The 18723-nt window shown below is 37.3% G+C and overlaps 1 protein-coding gene across 1 annotated transcript in view; it reads right to left on the reverse strand.

Annotated features, from left to right (window-relative positions):
* Window positions 1-3587: 3587 nt before the first annotated feature.
* Window positions 3588-18723, reverse strand: part of LOC132524348 (uncharacterized) — a 38387-nt gene continuing 23251 nt past the window's right edge. Inside the window, exon 4 of the mRNA XM_060156185.1 lies at window positions 3588-3757. Within this exon, the coding sequence (XP_060012168.1) occupies window positions 3674-3757 (84 nt within the window). The 3' untranslated portion in view covers window positions 3588-3673. The remainder of the gene's footprint in view (window positions 3758-18723) is intronic.

Consider the following 18723-nt stretch of genomic DNA (forward strand, 5'->3'; position numbering starts at 1 on the left):
AATTTTAAAATTTTGCTTTGGGATTACTTTGTATTCTTTAATAAAGTTCATGATTATATAATTTTTTTAGCTTCAAATTTAACAAAGAAATGTAACTTTTGACCTCCCTCTTATGTAAGACACGCAATGTGCTTTTACTGACCCATCCCTACATTTACAGATCTTTGTTAATTTAATATGTGGTACAGATTACAAGTTAGAGGTATAGATTATTATGCTTATTTTTTCCAATTACATATCTTGTTTTTCAAGTGACAATTATTACCCTTGTGTCTACATTAATGTGTACATAAATTAATTGGATTCACTCATATCAATGCTCACGATAAGAACATTTATTCAAATTTTTCTATTTTTTACTTCTCAATTTTAACTTTTGACCCCCTGACATGTGTTTGAGCAAACTTTTCAGAGATTTTATGTCAGTGCCAGAATTTATGAACACTTGCATATCAGAAAGTAAAAAGAATTCAGTCTTCTCCCAGGCCTATCACCTGGCAGAAAAGGAAAAAAAGAAAATAAGCCTTATGAACACCTCTCAATTATCTTTTAGTATTTTATGTTGCAAAGGTTTAATTTTAAAGCTTTCCTGGAATTTGCTTTAGGTTTCTTGTATTTTTTTTATGGTCTCTAGGTAACCTACATATCTTGGGACCTGGATTTTAATAAGACAATTTCTTTACCCTTAACATTGCACAAAGCTTATAAGGACATCTGTGTTGCTAAATATTTTGAAGTAGACTGTTTGCTTCAGTTCTAGATATTTTTAAAATAATTTATTCTGCATGTTATAGTAAAATCACTTCAATAAGTATTTTAGAGTAATTCTCCCTTTGTTCTATGCTGAAGAATTTCTTTCATAAGTCAATTTGTGTCTGTTTACTTTATTTAGGGTAAGCGTTGTTTATTTGCTTGTTTAGTGTGCTATGTGCTCATCCTTAGATAAAGATTGCTCAATCCTATATAATTGGTCTGGTTTAGCCTATTAAAAGGGGGCATAGGGACTTCCCTGGTGGCGCTGTGGTTGAGAATCCGCCTGCCAATGCAGAGGACTCAGGCTCGATCCCTGGTCTGGGAAGATCCCATATGCCACGGAGCAACTAAGCCCGTGCACCACAACTACTGAGCCAGCGTGCCACAACTACTGAAGCCTGCACGCTCTAGGGCCTGCGTGCCACAACTACTGAGCCCGAGTGCTGCGTCTACTGAAGCCCGTGCCCCTAGAGCCCATGCTCCACAACAAGAGAAGACAACGCAATAAGAAGCCTGCACACAACAACAAAGAGTAGCCCCCGCTCACCACAACTAGACAAAGCCGGCGCACAACAGCAAAGACCCAATGCAGACCCCCCCAAAAAGGGCGGGGGCATAGATTCCTATAGCTCTCTCACTGCCTACTTGAATGCTGATAGAAGCCTCCTTGTATTCTTATTCTTAAAGTGAAAAGCAAATCAACATACGTGGTTTTCAGAATAATTTCTTTTAGCAAGCTTGTAGTGAGCTGGAATCTTACTCTATTGCCTGGTTCTCTGTCTTCTAGGATAAGAACTTATTTCTGGATTATTCTGGCTGTGTTTACTTAACTTTTTTCTCTTGAAGTAGTATATGGAAATCCCATACCTCCCAAGCATTGCTCACAATCACTGTCCTCGCCTACAGTTACACCACATGGCAAGTTTCCATTTACCACTTTTTCCCCTAATCTCCCTCTTTTCCTCAGCTTTATTGAGGTATAACTGAAAAATAAAACTTGCATATATTTAAGTTATACAAATACACTGATGTTTTGATATACATAAACATATACATTGTAAAATAATCACTACAATCAAGCTAATTAACATATCTACCCTCTCATATACTATTTTTTTAAGTCAAATTTTTTTGTGTGTGGTGAGAACACTTATGAAATATGCTCTTAGCAAATTCCACCCAGGTTCAATTCCTGGTCAGGGAAGATTTCTTTCTTCCTCTCTGCCTACCAACTTCCTCAGTATATCCCCACCACAGACTCCTTTTATTCATAGTGTTTTACTGGGAACTGAATTTTCTGAGGGTTTGAGAACTATATGTACTTGGAGGATAGTGAAGTCTATAGAGGCAATGGCCCTAGCTGCCACCGAAAGTTTGTTATATTTCAGTAAATAGATGGCTGTTCAAATTTGTGGCTGGCAAAATCCCTGCATCTCTGAACTAGGGATGGGTGGTAGCTGTAAACTGTAGTCTTGCTCAGCTTTCTCCCTCTTAGGTACTGCTCACCTTTGAGGGGAAAAGGATGCTATGGCCTCCAGTTATTTTTCATCTTAGCCATTGCCCATGCAGTTACTGGAAAACTCTCCTAGACTCTGGTTGTTTTCCTTCTTTTCAAGATTGTTTTGACTTAGAAACTTTTCATCTTCTGTCAGTGGGAGAAGATGGGAGGTTGAGAGAAGTTATTTCAGGGATGGTTTATGTGATGTTCAAAGTGACCATTTTTATTCTCAGAGCAAATAGCAAATAACATCTGTGACTTTGACCAAGGACATTTTAACTTGAGGGCTTAAGTTAATAATCAGTGAAATGGCTATATTTGTTTTTTCCCCCTAACTTAAAGACCTCTGTATATTAATTTGTGATATTGTGAGTTATAATAAGAAATATATATTTGGTCGTCATCCCAGGTTCCTGGCTCACAGATCTCCAAATCCTTGGAACTTCCTGAGCTATAAGAGCAATGGGAACATTTTTTGTAAGAATATTTGATCTCCTGTCTTCAGTTCTGAAGTTAATAAAGGTGAACTAGGTGTGTTGTTATTCATAACAAGCCCCCTTCCACCACAACTGGGTTTATGTTATTGAGGTGACTTTTGGAAAGCAACTAAGGCTGGGGGCTTGTTGCCTGGGGAGCCAACATGAATAGAGGGTTGGAATATTCAGTCCCAGCCCTGCCTCCACACCTCCCTCACTCCTTGGGAGGGAGGGGAGAGGGACTGGAGGTTTAATCAATCCCCAATGGCCAATGATTTAATCAATCATGCCACTGTAATGAAACCTCCAAAAAACCCCAAAAGGACAGGGTCAAAGAGCTTCCAGGTTGAATGAGTACAGATGCAGGCAGCGTGGTGTTCTCAGAGAGGGCACGGAATCTCTGTGCCCTTTCCCCATCCCTTGCCTTACGCAACTTTTCCATGGTATCCTAGTAAATAAACTTGTTTACTGAGTGCTATGAGCTGCTCCAGCAAATTAATAAAATCCAAGGAACTTACAATTTTTATCTGCTTGGTAGAAGTACAGGTAACAATCTGTCGCACGCACACACACACAATCCTACTCACACTGAGAAAAATAACAGGATTCATTGGCATTATTCACAACATTATTTGAACGGTCAAATGTATTTAATAGTTTGATAACTAAAAGACTATGAAAGATCAATTTCAAAATTACAATGAATTAAAAAAAATTAATTTTTTCTGAGATTTGATTGTGTAACGTATTGGTGGGTCCCTCAGATTAACCCTTTAAAGTAGATACTTTTACCAATTTAATGGACACTGTCTGAACTGTGACATATTTAGTCAAATAAAATAGAGGCCCATTTCTGTAGCTTAACCTTATAATAGCATTTTATTTTCCTCACATATCAAGAAGTCTGAAGGAAGGGAGTCTGAGCCCCTTCTATCATTTTGCTCTATCATCCACACAGGGAAGCTTTTATCTTCATGTCTGTCCAATCATGGAGGCAAGATGGCTTCTCTCTCTTCAGTTGTGCTGTAGCCTGGAGAGAGAGAAAGGGACAAAAAGAATATCGGTATTAGAAAAACAAAAATATTCCCAGAAGTCTCCAGCAGAAACATATTTGGACCTCATCACCTACACTTTTGTTACATTGCCACTCCTGGATACAAAAGAGTCTGAGAAGGTGAATGTTTTATCTGGGAACATTGCCAATCTGAGCAAAAAGGGGTTCTTTCTTATCAGTAAGGAGGTACTGAGGAATAGCTCTTAGGTAGGAAACTAAGATGGTCTAAAAGTCATTGAATTCAGAATGCTATATGATCACAACCAGTATTTTTAAGCAACATAAATTTTCAGAGCGATACTAAGTTTCAGTAACTATTCACTTTTGCTATATTTGAGGGTTTTATTTTTTCATGAATAGCCAGTTAATGAAATAATATAAAGAAATGTTTTAAGTACTTTACTCTCTGCATTATACTTGTGAGACTGATGTCATTACAGACCATCAACATTTTTTGCATACTAGAATATTCTTTTTTTATATACCTTACTTTAGGGTGACATTAGGGTCCATGTTATAAACAGTACCAACCTCCTTTGGACAATATCTAAAATCTAAATAATAGTACCTAAATCCAAATTCCAAGGATTTTTCTCAGTTAATTACCAACATGTTTCAAATAACAATTTTAATGCCCACATACTGATAGCAGAATATTAAGTCCTAAATGGATTCTTTAAGCTAAATGTTGTACATTTATTCAAGAAACTGTTTTGTTTTGTATATATTTGCTAGCCTTAATATCTAAAACTCAGTATTTGATAGATAAGTTTTTTAAGGTATTAAAATTGTTACCTCTTAAGGACATTTTTCTGTACCTATAAAAATTTTTCTTAATTATAATCTATCTCCCACTAAAATGTAAATAGGTTCTCTGCATTCTTCAAAACCAGTCTTTAATGTTGATAATCAAGATGAACAGATTTTTCAATGACTTTTAGGTGGTGGGGAGTGGGGAGAAGACAGTCAAGATAGGATATCTGTCCTAATATTCTGCCTAAATGACACTCAGAACTGAACATAGTACATTTTTCTAAATGCAAATCTAATACTAATTCGCATCTAATCCATATTACAGATTTACATCTCAAGTCCTCTGTGAATTCAATTAGAATTAATTCTACCTCAATTTACACATCTTATTGAATACACTTTTTCAAATCTAATTTTGATCCTGTTGATTTGAGATAATTTGTGTTTTATAAATAGTCACACACTAGGTATGATATAGGGTGTCAAATATGTCACATGACACATGGGGTTCAGATAAAATACCATTTTCTCCAATTATAAAGGAAAACATGTATAATCTTGCATATGAAGACTTTACCCTTATTTGCTTATAGCTAAAGCATTTAGGAAGAAAGGATATATAAAAACACAATTGAGAGAATAACCGAACAAGAATTTTTAAAATATGAAATAATTAAGTAACTTTGTTTTCTCTCAAAATATCCCTGGAAGTATGCTCTATAAGGTAATTCTTCTCCCTCCCCTGGACAGAATTTTGATTCGTGCCCCACTTCTCTCTTAAATAATAAAAGTCCTCCTGGTACTTTAATCACTTTCAGCTTAGAAACTGATAGGTACAGCTAGAGTAAATAATAAAAACTCCAAACTTCATTCAAAATTAAAGCTTCTGCACTCACCTAATCAACCATGCAACAGAAGGCAGCCCTGTAGTATACAGTATGACTTGGATAGATACTCTATTTTCCCAACTTGTCTTCTTCCTCTCCTCAAATGCTGATTGGCACTGTTTCTGACCACACCAGGTTTTAAGATGGTGGAGAGAGGAGATGTGAGGGTATAGCAAAGCTCCTGCATGCTTGTACTTTTGTGAGCTGCCATCATTGACTGCTGTCTGGTTTGGAAGGTGTCAAAGCTGACTCTTGGTCTTTCTCCCTTGCAGGGTGTTTCATTTCCTTGTAGGGTTCTTCAGACTATTTACTCCTCTCTCCATTCATTAGCAGGCATCTCTCAAGGGTACTTCACTGTGATTTGGGTCTCAGCAGGCCATCTCTTCACAGACTCTCTTGTTGGGATCTTGCGGTCTTTTAGGCATCTCTTTTGATAAAATCCATTTAAGATGACTGTGGGTCAGCTTTCAGCCACATATGTGTGGTCCACACCTTCTCTATGTACCTTTGGTTCATTTTTAATTATAACTTAAATTATTTTTCAAAACCAAGCTCTCTGTGCTATTGTCACGACTGGTATTTTTCAGATGTATACAGATGTGTTTTAATTAAGTTCAAAGTTTAATTAAGTTCAAAGCATAACTGAGTCATAGTTATTTTGCAATCACGAATACAGAACATTAAAAAAAATATTACGTGTGACGAATGCATTTATTGATTGTTAAAAACACTGAGGATGGCTAAGATAGGCCAACATCCTTCTTTTACAGACAAAAAAACAAAGAATCAATTTAGTAAAATTGTTATTGGCCAGAAGTAGTGTTATTTATATGGCATACTTCATGTGAAGGTTTATGTGATGCATGGGGTCTAAAGTAAACATATGTGGGTTTGAGTCCTATTTCTATAATGTATTAATTATAAGTTACAAGAAGTTGACCAAGTTTAATAAGGTAGGTAATCTCAGTTTCTTCTTCTATAAAATAGGGATGATAATAGCTCTAGTAATTATATTGTTTTATAATTAAATAAAATGCAATACATATGGTGTGTACCACATAGTAACTTAATAATTGTTAGTTAATTTTGCCTTCTAACACTGTCAAATTATATTTTTTTAATTACAGCTGTGGCTTCTTCAGGTATCTATTTTATTTTTTATGATTTCTAAAGTTAAAAATAACATATGTATTATATGAACATATACACATATATGTACACATATATTTTTACATTATTTTCAGGTCATTATTAAATTACTATAATGCAATAGTTAGCAAGTGTTTATTAAAATGAGAATCTTTGTTTATTATACTACATAAAATGAACTTTATCAGGCTATACTTAATTTTTCTGAAAAGCAAATAAATCAGTAAAGGTAAGCTCCTACCTTTAATGATTTAATCTTTGGAATTAGTAAGCCAAGTAGAGAAGCTCTGGTTTTCAATGTAATAGAAGAAACAGACTGTTAAAGCCCTCCATGACAAGCTGGGAGAAAACTCTGTAAGAATTTGGATACATAGTTTAGGATTTTATGATGCAAATCCTGATTATTCAGATGTTCACAACTCCTCATCATCTTCCCTTAACAAGTTATTCATGTTGGTGGCCAAATAATCATCAAGCTATTGCTAAGTGGAATGGTTAGTATTGCATCTATAGCGTAGTTATCCAAAGAGAGGACACTAGTATTGTTTCCATGTAGATAGTGTCACTACATCCTTGTTTGTTTATACCCCTCATAACTATACATTCATTTCAAGATTCTGAATGTAATGAATGCTCAATATCTTTTCTCCATGTGCTTAAAAGTTTTAGGAAAGATTAGGACAAGATTTTGTCCCCTGATCTTATTTTTCTCTTCCAACACAGATCCGAAACAACACTGCAAGGGTATACTGTATAACACCTAGATCACAGTTCTAGACAATGTCTCCTTCCAAGAGCTGAGATTCTAAGATACATTATGTTTAACTGTTAATGAAACCTATTTGGGTGTACTTAGTTCAAGATTAATGTTATTACTTTCTAGGCCCATTCTATGTAGATAACAAATATTTTCCCTTCAAAAATGTTAATGTTTTGTTCATAATAAGATGACAATTTGAGTTATCTTTTCCTATACATTTAGTATATTTCATATAAATATATTTGAAATATCTCTATATACAATTCCTAGGTCTCTCCACTGAAACTGCTTAGAAGAAATGGGCCAACAGTTGCAATAAACAAGACAAATCACCATATTCTGGTTTCTAAATATCATTCTCCACTAAAAATTATCACAGTTAATTGTGGGGAAAGGCAGATTCCAGAGCTGGCGAATAAAGAAACAAGATAAATTTCGAACATTTTGTTATATTAGGAAACAAGGAAATGTTCAAATAATCAGGGGGACACATCAAAAGGATAAGCAAACCATCTTAAAGGAACTCCTACAAGCCAAATCTGAAACAATTTGAACATCAAAATAAAGAATATTAGTATTCTAATCCATTAGATTAAATAAGAATCTAGGAGTCCATACTAACACAAACTTTAAAAACAAATAAATAAAGGGACTAATATTAAAGGCTTAGACCTATACTCATTAGCTTAGTTCATTCAGTAAATGTGTATCAGGTGACTGTACCACAACTTCAGGACGAACCTGCAGGTGAAAATTTCTCCATGACTATAGATAAAGCCTAGAACAAATGCCAATCATTTAGACACTTATCTCCTTAGACACTGGGCAAGTACCAATATATTGGAAACTTTCTGGGAACAAAAAGCTCCAAATGTGTATTTCCAATTCTGCATGGTTACTTTAATGCCATTTCTCTGTCATCTCTTAAAGTATGATGCTGTAGTAGTTCCCTGACAGAAACTACCTTTGACTTGGCCTGCCAAAAGGTCTGTATCCTCCTTCCGTCTCTTGCTACATCTCCTATAATTTCTCCTTCCCAGCTCCTCATCCAGCTACTCCACACACTTAGGAATTGAAAACGCCCTCAGCTTACAAATTAGGAAAAGTGAGTTCTTTTAAATAAAACGTAATGAATGTCTCAAACATAATTCTATCACCCTGACTTAAAAAGAGGAACAAACAAACCACAAAAAACACACTATTAAATCATGATTTTCATTAAGTAGTACCTGGTTCTCAATGCTAACATATTTAAAAGGCTGAAAATCTACTAAAGTATGCTAAATGGAAAAATCGAAAACTGTGTGTTAAAAATTACTCAATCTTTCCACAATATTTCCATGAGCATAGTTTGCATTAAATATGAAGGATAATATTTAATTTAACATTTTATTGTTTTGAAATGACATAATGATAAACATTCTAGTGGTTATAGAATATGGCTATAGTCTAGAGTTAGTTTACAGCTATTAACTAGAATAAATATGTCATGGAAACTGTTCTGAAGATAAATGTTACATTAGTTAAATCACAACAGCAAAAAGATATCCCATTCATTCATTCATTGAACAATGATTTATTGAGTATCTACTATATACTACTAGTACCATGTACTATGCAGTACTACTAATATTATGGATCAAAGGTACCCAAGGATGAATTAATAATGTCTCTGTCCTAAAGAAACTTACTAGTGATAAAAGCAGACACATAAATTAGTAATTTCAAAGCAGTGTCTCAAGTGCATAAGTCAATGGTAGCACAAAGACTGAGCAATTCTTTGGATGATGGGTGGGAGAGAGTGAGAGGTTTCCTCAAAGAGTAAAAGCTTGAGGTGGATTTTAAAGAGATAAGCCACAGTTTATTAGGCAAGAATGAACGAATGAGCAGCTATTAAACAAAGTCACAAAGGCACAGACTAGCCTGGAACATGGTGAGAAGAGGTGAGGGAAGAATTAAATTTTCAGCAAGGTCCAACTTGTGGAAGGCCTTAGAGACTAACCTAAGTGGTAGCATAACTGAATGTATAAAATAATGAAAGTAGAAATTATTTAATTTCTGACCTGTCCAGTTCCTTACCACCTCAGGACCTAGGTATTACCCCTTTCCCCTGCCTGAAAAGTCCTTCCCCCGGATTTTTACACAAGTGTATGCTGTGCCTCATTCAACTCCTGGCTTAACAATCACCTTTTAATACCACCGAACTGAACTAGTGCCACCCTACGACACCCACCTATTAATCTTCTATTTCCATTGTTTTTAAATCAATAGAGAACAGAAACACAGTTGTAAATAACAATTTTACAACTTTATGTAACATACCCATATACCCTTGATTTCTAATCTCTTTATTCTTGTAAACTAGACTGAGACAATTGTAGAAATTGCTAAGCAACGTTTGGTGTAGTACAGACTCTAGGGATTTGTTAGTTGGCAGTCTTCTCTTTATCCTGTAATGAACATATTTTGTTCACTAGTAGCCATATGAGTAGGACTAAAACAGAAGAAACCCTTTCAGAGATATTTGCATTTTATTATCTCAAAAGGATAAATCTCTAATGCAAATTATCAGGCAATATGACAAAACATAGTGAAGTGTTTTGGAGACAGCAGAAAAGACGTTTCTAGCCCTTTAAATCATACCTCATATGCAAATCTTCCTAACCTTGAGGAGACCTACATTTGTCTCCAGAGAAAAGAGCTAGGAAGTAAATCTCCATTAGTACTGAGAAAACTTAGATTTCTTTTATTTAGCATCCTGCTAAAGTGGGAGCTTCAGGGAATGTTTATACATAAACTGTATAAATGTGTATATTTATACACTGTATATTCATTGCAGTTATGTGTCTCCTTTTTCCTACTATTGTATTTTCCTTCATTCATTCAACCTCTGTGAGGACTACGAACATGAGTCATGCTCTCAAGTTATAGCCTAGAAGTGAGGCTGAGCTATGCCTAGGATTTTGTAATACAACCTGATGAAAAGGATCAGGTAGCATTTCATAGGAATTCAGTAGATAAGATTACTTTCAGCTGATTATATATAAATTAAAAAAAACCTTTAAATAAGAGGTTTATTTAAACTGGACTTTTAAAGAATCACCTAACCAAAAAATGGTTGGGCATCAATGAATCTATAGATTACATGAAATGATATGTACATATATGGAAGATATATGTACATGTGCATTTATGATGGGGGACGAAGGGTGGGATAAGATCACCAGTATTCATCATATTCTGAAAGACATCTCTGACATTCAGAATGGTTAAAAGCAAACTATACCACACAGAATAGTGTCTGGAGAGGTTTGCAAAATTATTAAAATTAGTGTGATTAGAATTACACTCTCATTGCCTCCAATTGTTCATCAGAATTTTTGCTTCTTAGTAATCTGACTGAGGAAGCATGATGAACTTTTCTTTGAATTTTTTGAAGTATGTTTTTCCAAAGTCTAGAAAACACATCTGATTGTTCCTCACTATTTCAAGACAGAAAATGTTCACTTTATTTCCATATAAACTTTCTTTATACCTACAAGATTTTCTACTATTGACAAAAATTAAGCCCATGATAATATTGTGCCTTTTTTGCTTCTTTTACTTAATTGAAATGGAAACTATTGTCATTTAAAATCAATAACAAAATGATAAAAATTAATAGGGAGGATTAGAATATGGGCATTAAACATAATGTTAAAAATACATTAGCATATTTTAAAGTTTTAAAAAATTTATGATGGGAATTGATGGGAAACTAAAGGCATATACTAAAGAGATACATAGAGGAAAAAAAGAATAAATTAAGATGTGCATTTGGAAAACAGGAATAATAATAATATGAAAAAACAGAAGTAGTTATAAATGTAAGAGATAATAGTATTTTATAGAGAAGAATTTTCTACAAGGATGAGTGCATAAAAAAACAGTAAGATGGTTTTAAAAGATTTAGAATCACAAAGTAGAAAGTGATAGCACATGAAATACTCACTTAAATAAAAAAAAGGAGGGGATATAGATATAACTACTTGATGGCATGAAACCCAAGTACCTGAATTTTTGAAGTGTTTAAAAAAATCTAGTAAGGAAGGCTAAAAGTATAAAAGCTATAAGAATATCTTTTTGAGTTTAGTAGAATGTAAATTGATGATAAAAGATTGACAGGCACCGAGTAAAAAGCAAAATAATAAAAAAAGACAGATAAATTCAGATATTGACATTCAATAAGTATGCCTGCATAACACTGCATAAGAAGGAATACATTTCCAGATCCCAAAACAACATTATTCTGTTGTATTTTGTGCATACGTTGAATAAGGTAACAAAAGCATCAGTCACAGAACAAAAAATTACTTTCATGCTTTCTTTGCTTGAGCTGGTCAAATTTCTCTCCATACATGTGAACTCTGTAGTTAGGATGGAGCAATGATTTAAACAATCTTGTAGTTCTCTTTCCTCACTTTGTGTAGTCTGTGTGGTCCATGAATTTCACACAAAGAGATGCTTTACAAAGACCAAAGTCACTTCGTTCAGAACTTTCTAGCAGCTAAAATGATCTAATACTCTCATAGATTTAAGTACTCAAATCTTGACTGTTCCCAGATCTTTTACACAGGGCCAGGTGACTAGCTGACAGTCCTGACTGAAAGTAATTTCCTGAGATCTGGAGATGCTGGACCATATATTCCCTCCCAATACTAAGACCAATACTAAAAATAGTAAGATGGCTATACGAAATGCAGAAGCACAACCAATGACCATTAATTCTAGACTAAAATGAAACAGTTCTGGCCCTTCTACAAAAAAATAATTGATAAAAACCTAAATGTTACAATCATCAAAATATTTGAGGTTTTGAGGTAAAGAGAATTAGCACTACAATGTAATTTGACGAGATACCAAATAAAATATGCAGTTCCACGTTTTTGGAGAAGTCTAAGACCCTAATCCTTCCCCTCACTAACTTGCAGAGGCCTGATTTCTCAACATTAGATCCTCACCTTAGAATATAGTCTTCTTCACTGATCTTTCCTCTCCTCTCTGCTTAGTAAAAGATATTACAAATCAGAGTTCAGTGTTTTCCTCTTCTCATGTTTTGCACTCTGCTAGGTTAGGCCAAAGATTCAAGGTTTCAAAGTGTCCCCACGTCTATCTCTGTAGCCCAAACTCTCTCCGGGACTTGGGCTTGTATTTCCAGTCACTGGACTTAAGCTGTGCATATCTGTGGAGTCACTGGGCTGGGCCCAGAAACCACCAGATAAACATGGCAAATCCTCCTGAAACATCATTTGGCAAAGTTTGAGGGGAAAGTCATATTTCACACTGGTATAAATATGAACCTACTACTACCGAGTAGAATCTAAAATCCATAGGACTTTTAGATGAAAACTGGAGACTTCAAGTAAGATTACTTTTGGGCTTCCGTGGTGGTGCAGTGGTTGAGAGTTCGCCTGCCGGTGCGGGGGACGCGGCTTCATGCCCCGGTCCGGGAGGATCCCGCATGCCGTGAAGCGGCTGGGCCTGTGAGCCATGGCCGCTGGGCCTGCACGTCCGGAGCCTGTGCTCCGCGGCAGGAGAGGCCACAGCAGTGGGAGGCCCGCGTACCACAAAAAAAAAAAAAAAAAAGATTACTTTTGGTTGGCGATGGGTGAGTATATTATTGTTGGAGATGATCTGATAGAAAAGTCTAAGACACTTTGCATCATGCTAAATAATTCTCCCTTATAAATATGGATTAGCATTTTTGTGTGAATACTGTAGCAAGAGTGAAAAGAGGTTTAATAATAGTAATGGCCATGGACAAACTATGAAGCAGGTCAAGTTTATTCTCCTCCCCCCGCCCCCCCATCACTACTACCTCTCAGACCCTGTCCCAAGGTCTTGAAGAATCTGGCTTCTTTTCTTGACCTCAGCCTCAAGGCTGAGTATATTCTGTCTTTTCTTCATCAATATGTGCTCTTCCGCATTCCATTTTCTTAAGACATTAGTATGAATGTAAAGAGATAATCGTTTAACACTAAATATAAAAATTCACATTAAGGTAGCGGTCAGATAGTGAAATTTCATACACTATCACTTTGGATATATCTGTTATTAGGCAGAATTCTGCTGAGCATTTACATTGTGCCAGAGAATGTGCAAGATGACAAGAATGCGCAAAATGATAAGAATGCAAAGATGGACTAAAAAGGCCCAGCTATTCTTGTTGTGGAGGGCAGACTTGAAAATAAGGAGGTGTATTGGAAGCCATGTTTCCACAAAGGGTACATGGAGACATAAAGAAGAGTTTGTGTTATGTTGGTAGGAAAAAAAAAAGAGTTAGAAAAGGCTCCTGAGAGAAAAGGGCCTTAGAGGTATGTCTTAGAGGGTAAGCAGGTACAAGCCCCACAAACAGAGAGCGATGGCTGTATTTCAGGCAAAGAACCAAGAAATAGCCTCGGGAGTCAAGGAAACTAAGAAATTCAGGATGGATGAAACAAAAGGTTGTAAGGGGAAGGGGAGACCCAGGCCTGACCCTTTGGTAGGACACACGAGTCAGCTGTCTCGGGTCCCAAATATGGTGGGGTTTTGGCACAAGGCACTGTACCTCACTACCCTGATCAAAATATTACTGAAATTCAATTTTTAAATTTCTGTCTTTAATGATATTCCAAGGGACCTAGAACAGATGCTATAAAGGGGCTTCCTTTAGTCTGCGGTTGTTTTGGAGAATACACATTGGCTGGGCGCCCTGGGTTCTAATTCCAGGGGGTATATAGCGAGATGTGGTTGGAGAGTTTGGAAGGGGCAGAGGAGGATCAAACCAAAATAAGGAGTTTGTACTTTACTGTGTATGTAATGGGCAGCATTAGTGGATTTTAAGCGGACAAGAAAGGAGAGGTTTCAGAAAGTTCTTTCAGCTAATCCAAACAGAGGTTTTTGAGGTAAAGGCAGGGAGAGGGAAAATAACCACAATAATATGGGGGTAGTTATGTTGATAACCTGAACTAAGTTAGAAACAGTGAGGATATGAATATGTGGTATCCTATAATACTGCAGCAGACAGAATGATGGCCCCTTAAAAGATATCTAGGTCCCAATCCCTAGAACCTGTGAATACAGTATGTTACACGGCAAAGGGAAATTAGGTTTACAGACAGAACTAAGGTTGCTAATCAGCTGACTTTAAACTAGGGAGATTATCCTGGGTTACCTGGGTGCCTGAAGTAATCACAAGAGTCCTGAAAAGTAGAAGAGGTAAGCAGGGGCGTCAGTGTCATGGCGACGGGATGTGAGTAGGCCTTAACTGGCTGTTGCTGGCACTGAAGATGGAGGAAGGGGGCCATATACCAAGGAGGTCAGGCACCCTGTAGGAGTGGGAAAAGGCAAGGAATAGGATTTTCTAGAGATCCAGAATACACACAGCTCCTCCAACTTCTTAATTTTAGCCCCGTGAGAACCATTCTGGACTTCTGGCCTCCACAACTATAGATAATAAATCTGTGTTGTTTTGAACCACCAATGTGGAAATTTGTTACAGAATCAACAGGAAAAACACAAATACCCGACTCAGCCTTGGCATGAAGAAAGCCTGTGACTGAAAACCACATTGAACATTTACAGTCTCTTCTAAAATGTGAGTCGTATCTTCATCAGAGCTCTCTCTGGTCAGGCAGCTCTCACCTTCGTCAAGGTTTTCCTAGATGAGGAACACCGCACTTCGGTCTTACTGTTCGTGGTTCTTTATCCTTCCTCCTGAAACACTTAAAGATCTCTTAATATATGGATGTAATTTTTATGTCTGTTGATCAACCAATTGCTGAGCTTTGTGTCCACTTCTGTTCAGAGAGTAAATTTAAAAATACTCAGTATGAGGGACTTTACATGTAATACAGCATTAGAAGTAGGAGCTTTAGAGTCACATGGACATGGATCAAGTCACAAATTCACCCCTTACAGGTAGTGTGGCTTTGGGTAATTTATAATACTTGAGCCTCAGTTTCCTCATCTGTAAAAAGGAATAGCAATGTCTTAGGTCAGGATCCCCGGAAACACATTCTGAGGTGAGGACTGTGTGTAATTGTTTTATTAACAAAACACTTCCAGGAAAAACACAAAAATAACAGAGTAAGCAAGATAGGGAAGGAAGTGATTTCAGGCAAAATTCTAGCATCAGCATGATCCTGCAGGGGAGCCTTGGGGTGTAAATTACACTTCAGATCTTCTTATTTCTACAGGCTTTTATACTGTGTAGGGCAGTCCTTGGCAAAGGGTGTACTAGGAGGGAAGTGAACGCCTAAGTGGGTCCCCTCTGGCTCTCTGTGCCTGAAGGCAAAATGAGTCTAGTAGCCCTTGGGCAGTCTTCCAAAGAGAGTCTCAGGGGCTGGCTCTGAGAAGTAAAAGAACACAGAAGCTAGGGGTAAGGCGGATCCAATCAAAGGGATCCTAAGGGATCAGGATGGAACTTAACTGGGTCTGCCACAAGCATCTACCTCATAGAACTCCTAAGGATTGAATGTACTTATGTTTTTCTTTCTTTAGCTTTTAAGATTCCTGAACTATTTTTCTTTTGGAATAGCACACAATATCTAGTGCCATGTTCTGCACATAGAGTGCTCAGCAATGAAATAATTCTTTCGTGACATAGGCATCCATCCCAGAAAGGATAAAAGAGACAAAGGAGAAATAAAGCAAATGTGAAGGTTACCAGAATAGAAAGTAACCAGATTAGTCTGAATCTAGCATTTCAAAATGGTCATAATTTCAGTCATATTTTTCAGAGAGCTGGAAACTTGAAAAACTTAAGATTCACAACTATTTGCTTTCATCTCTGAAAAGCTAGGCAAAGTAAACCAACCAACGAACAAACAATGTATTTATCTGATGACAATAAACCTTACAGGAAATGCCGCCCCTCCCACTGCCAAGAAACAATCTAATGAGTCCCCAGAATACATGTAATTTTTTTCTTAAAGTATCTCCTTCTTTGCTATTCTGGTCCTATTCTGATAATTAAAACCTTCAATTTTGATAGCATGTTACAACTTTAAAGTGCATTCACGTTTAAGTGCATTTAAAGAGCATTCAATTTTACATGATGCTCACACAACCCTGTCATATATTTTCACTCCCGTTTTACAAATGAGGGAACAAGCTCTGACAGGGTAAGTGATCTAGTTAAGGTTGCACAGCTAAAGGCAAGATCCCAACTTCTGACACCCAAGAAAGCACTCTCCTCAGGGTTCTACATGATTCTTCACCTTGTATGAGTCAAGATCCAGTCAGGAGACAGAAATCACACCAAAATTAGAACAGGGAAAATTTAATATAAAGAATTATTAACTAGCAATTCTTCTTTTAAGAGAGAAGATATCACTAAAGAATGCAGGAAGAGTGGATTAAGGGAGCAGACACTACCTCCAGGGCTGTGGGAGAGTACTCAAGGAGGGATAACTTAGATGAACTACCCCCATCCCTGCTCTCTACCCTACAAAGCCTGAGAGACAGTCCTCATTGGAGATAATGAGGTTGTGGCCCATTTGACAGTCAAGAAATTGGTTGAGGCATCACAGACCGGGCTGGTGAGAAAAACCACCAGCTAGGGGGCCCGTGAAACTTGCTAGGAAGTCACCCACTGGGTTGCTGGCGAGGCTTACTAGGAAGTCACACACTGGGGAAGTGGCCAAATTTCCTGGAGGGTGTGAAATACTGGTTTCTTGGATACCACTGACCACCACACCATAGGAGCAAGAAGAAAAGCACTGGAAACAAGAAGAGGAGCCCCTTTTATATGCAGTGTCCCTCCAGCACCTTCTATTGACAAGTGCTAACATTGAGCCAACTGAAAACAAAGAAATGTTTACAGGTTCCAGCTCTAATTATCACAATTAAGGGCAAAAAAAGATGAATTAGAAGCTTCCAAACACTAAATTAGCAAGCACACACCTCAGTGACTCTCCTGGGTTCTTAAGGGTAAAATGCTTTTATGTCAAATTCCTGCCCCATTTGTTTTCTTTTTCCCTAAGTACCTCTACGATAAAACGCAGACCCAACCTCTGGGGACACTATGTACTGACTGCTGGTAGGATATGTGGTAATTGCATGGGAAGAGTGTACAACACAGTGACTGAGACCACGTCTTGAGCCAAACACTTGGGTCTGAATATGAGCTTCACCACTGACTAAAACTGCAGCCTTGCAAAAATTAACCTCTGTATGCCTCAGTTTCCTTATCTGTAAAAGGGGATGATAATATTGCATACTTTACTAAGATGTCAGGAGAAATAAATTAATATATGTAAAGCCTATAGAACAACATGTGATAAATGTTAAAAAAGATAAATGATAAAAAAGAACTTCATAAATATTAGTATTACCCGTACATGTTAGTTTGTAAATGGCATTTAAAAATACACACTGTATTTGGTTCTAATTACCAATTTCCACTTAAGACTGTATCTCATAATGCTAAAACCCAACTTCATTGGGTGACACTGGGCTACGGTACAAAAAGTCCTGCCCATACCTGGGCACTGCCCGCACCTCTGGCTGCAGATCCTGGCATTGCTCCTGGCTCACTGAATAATCCTCACCAATCAAAGCCAATTCATTGGGGACCCATTTTCTCAAGTGAAAAAAGACACGGTTAAATCATCTTTCTTTAAGATCTCTGCCGTTGTGACTAGCTTTGATCCCCCACTTCCCCAAACAGTGAGTTATACGAGAAGGGGAAAAAAGGAAATTATCATTTTCAGTGCCTACCCATCTATGTCAGGCAAGCGTTTTGCACGTTCTCCCTGATCTCATTCTTACCGTAGTCCTGTCAGATTAGTACTTTTAATCCTATTTAACAAATAAGGAAACTGAGGCTCAGAAAGGTCGACACTTCATTCAAGATCATACTCTTGCTAAGTAGCAGAGCCTGAATTCAAACTGGGTCCTTGTTTGGGTCGACTAAGCATTTTTAACTGTTCCGCTTGCCTCCCACACTGTCTTCATCTCAGACAGCAAGACTCCTAACAACTCAGTGCTTTTCATGCTTTGCTTTAAAGAGATGAGTGGGTGTGCACCTTTTTTTTTAAATTATCATTTTGAAACTAAAGCAAATTAAATTCACCTACCAGTTACAGGAATTTAAAAAGTCACCCCTAACATCTCACACGAAACTAGCCTTTGAGTGAAACCCAGCGGCCCTCCTGCATCCTGGCGCCCCGGTCCTCACCTCTCCTCCCGGGTGCAAACTTGGTGAAGGGAAAGGAGCCTGGTGGCGGGCCAGCGAGCTGAGTTCCAGCCCCTGTTCTGCCGCTGTCAACCCTTGGAGACTTCTCCTTCAAGATAGCAGGAGGCTGTCTGCTCGGGTCAACTTAGGGTTTCTCCCGCGTCTCAGCCCGGCGGCTCTGAGGGCGCCCGCGGCG

This window comes from Lagenorhynchus albirostris, chromosome 8, assembly GCF_949774975.1.
Source record: "Lagenorhynchus albirostris chromosome 8, mLagAlb1.1, whole genome shotgun sequence".
Taxonomy (NCBI): domain Eukaryota; kingdom Metazoa; phylum Chordata; class Mammalia; order Artiodactyla; family Delphinidae; genus Lagenorhynchus; species Lagenorhynchus albirostris.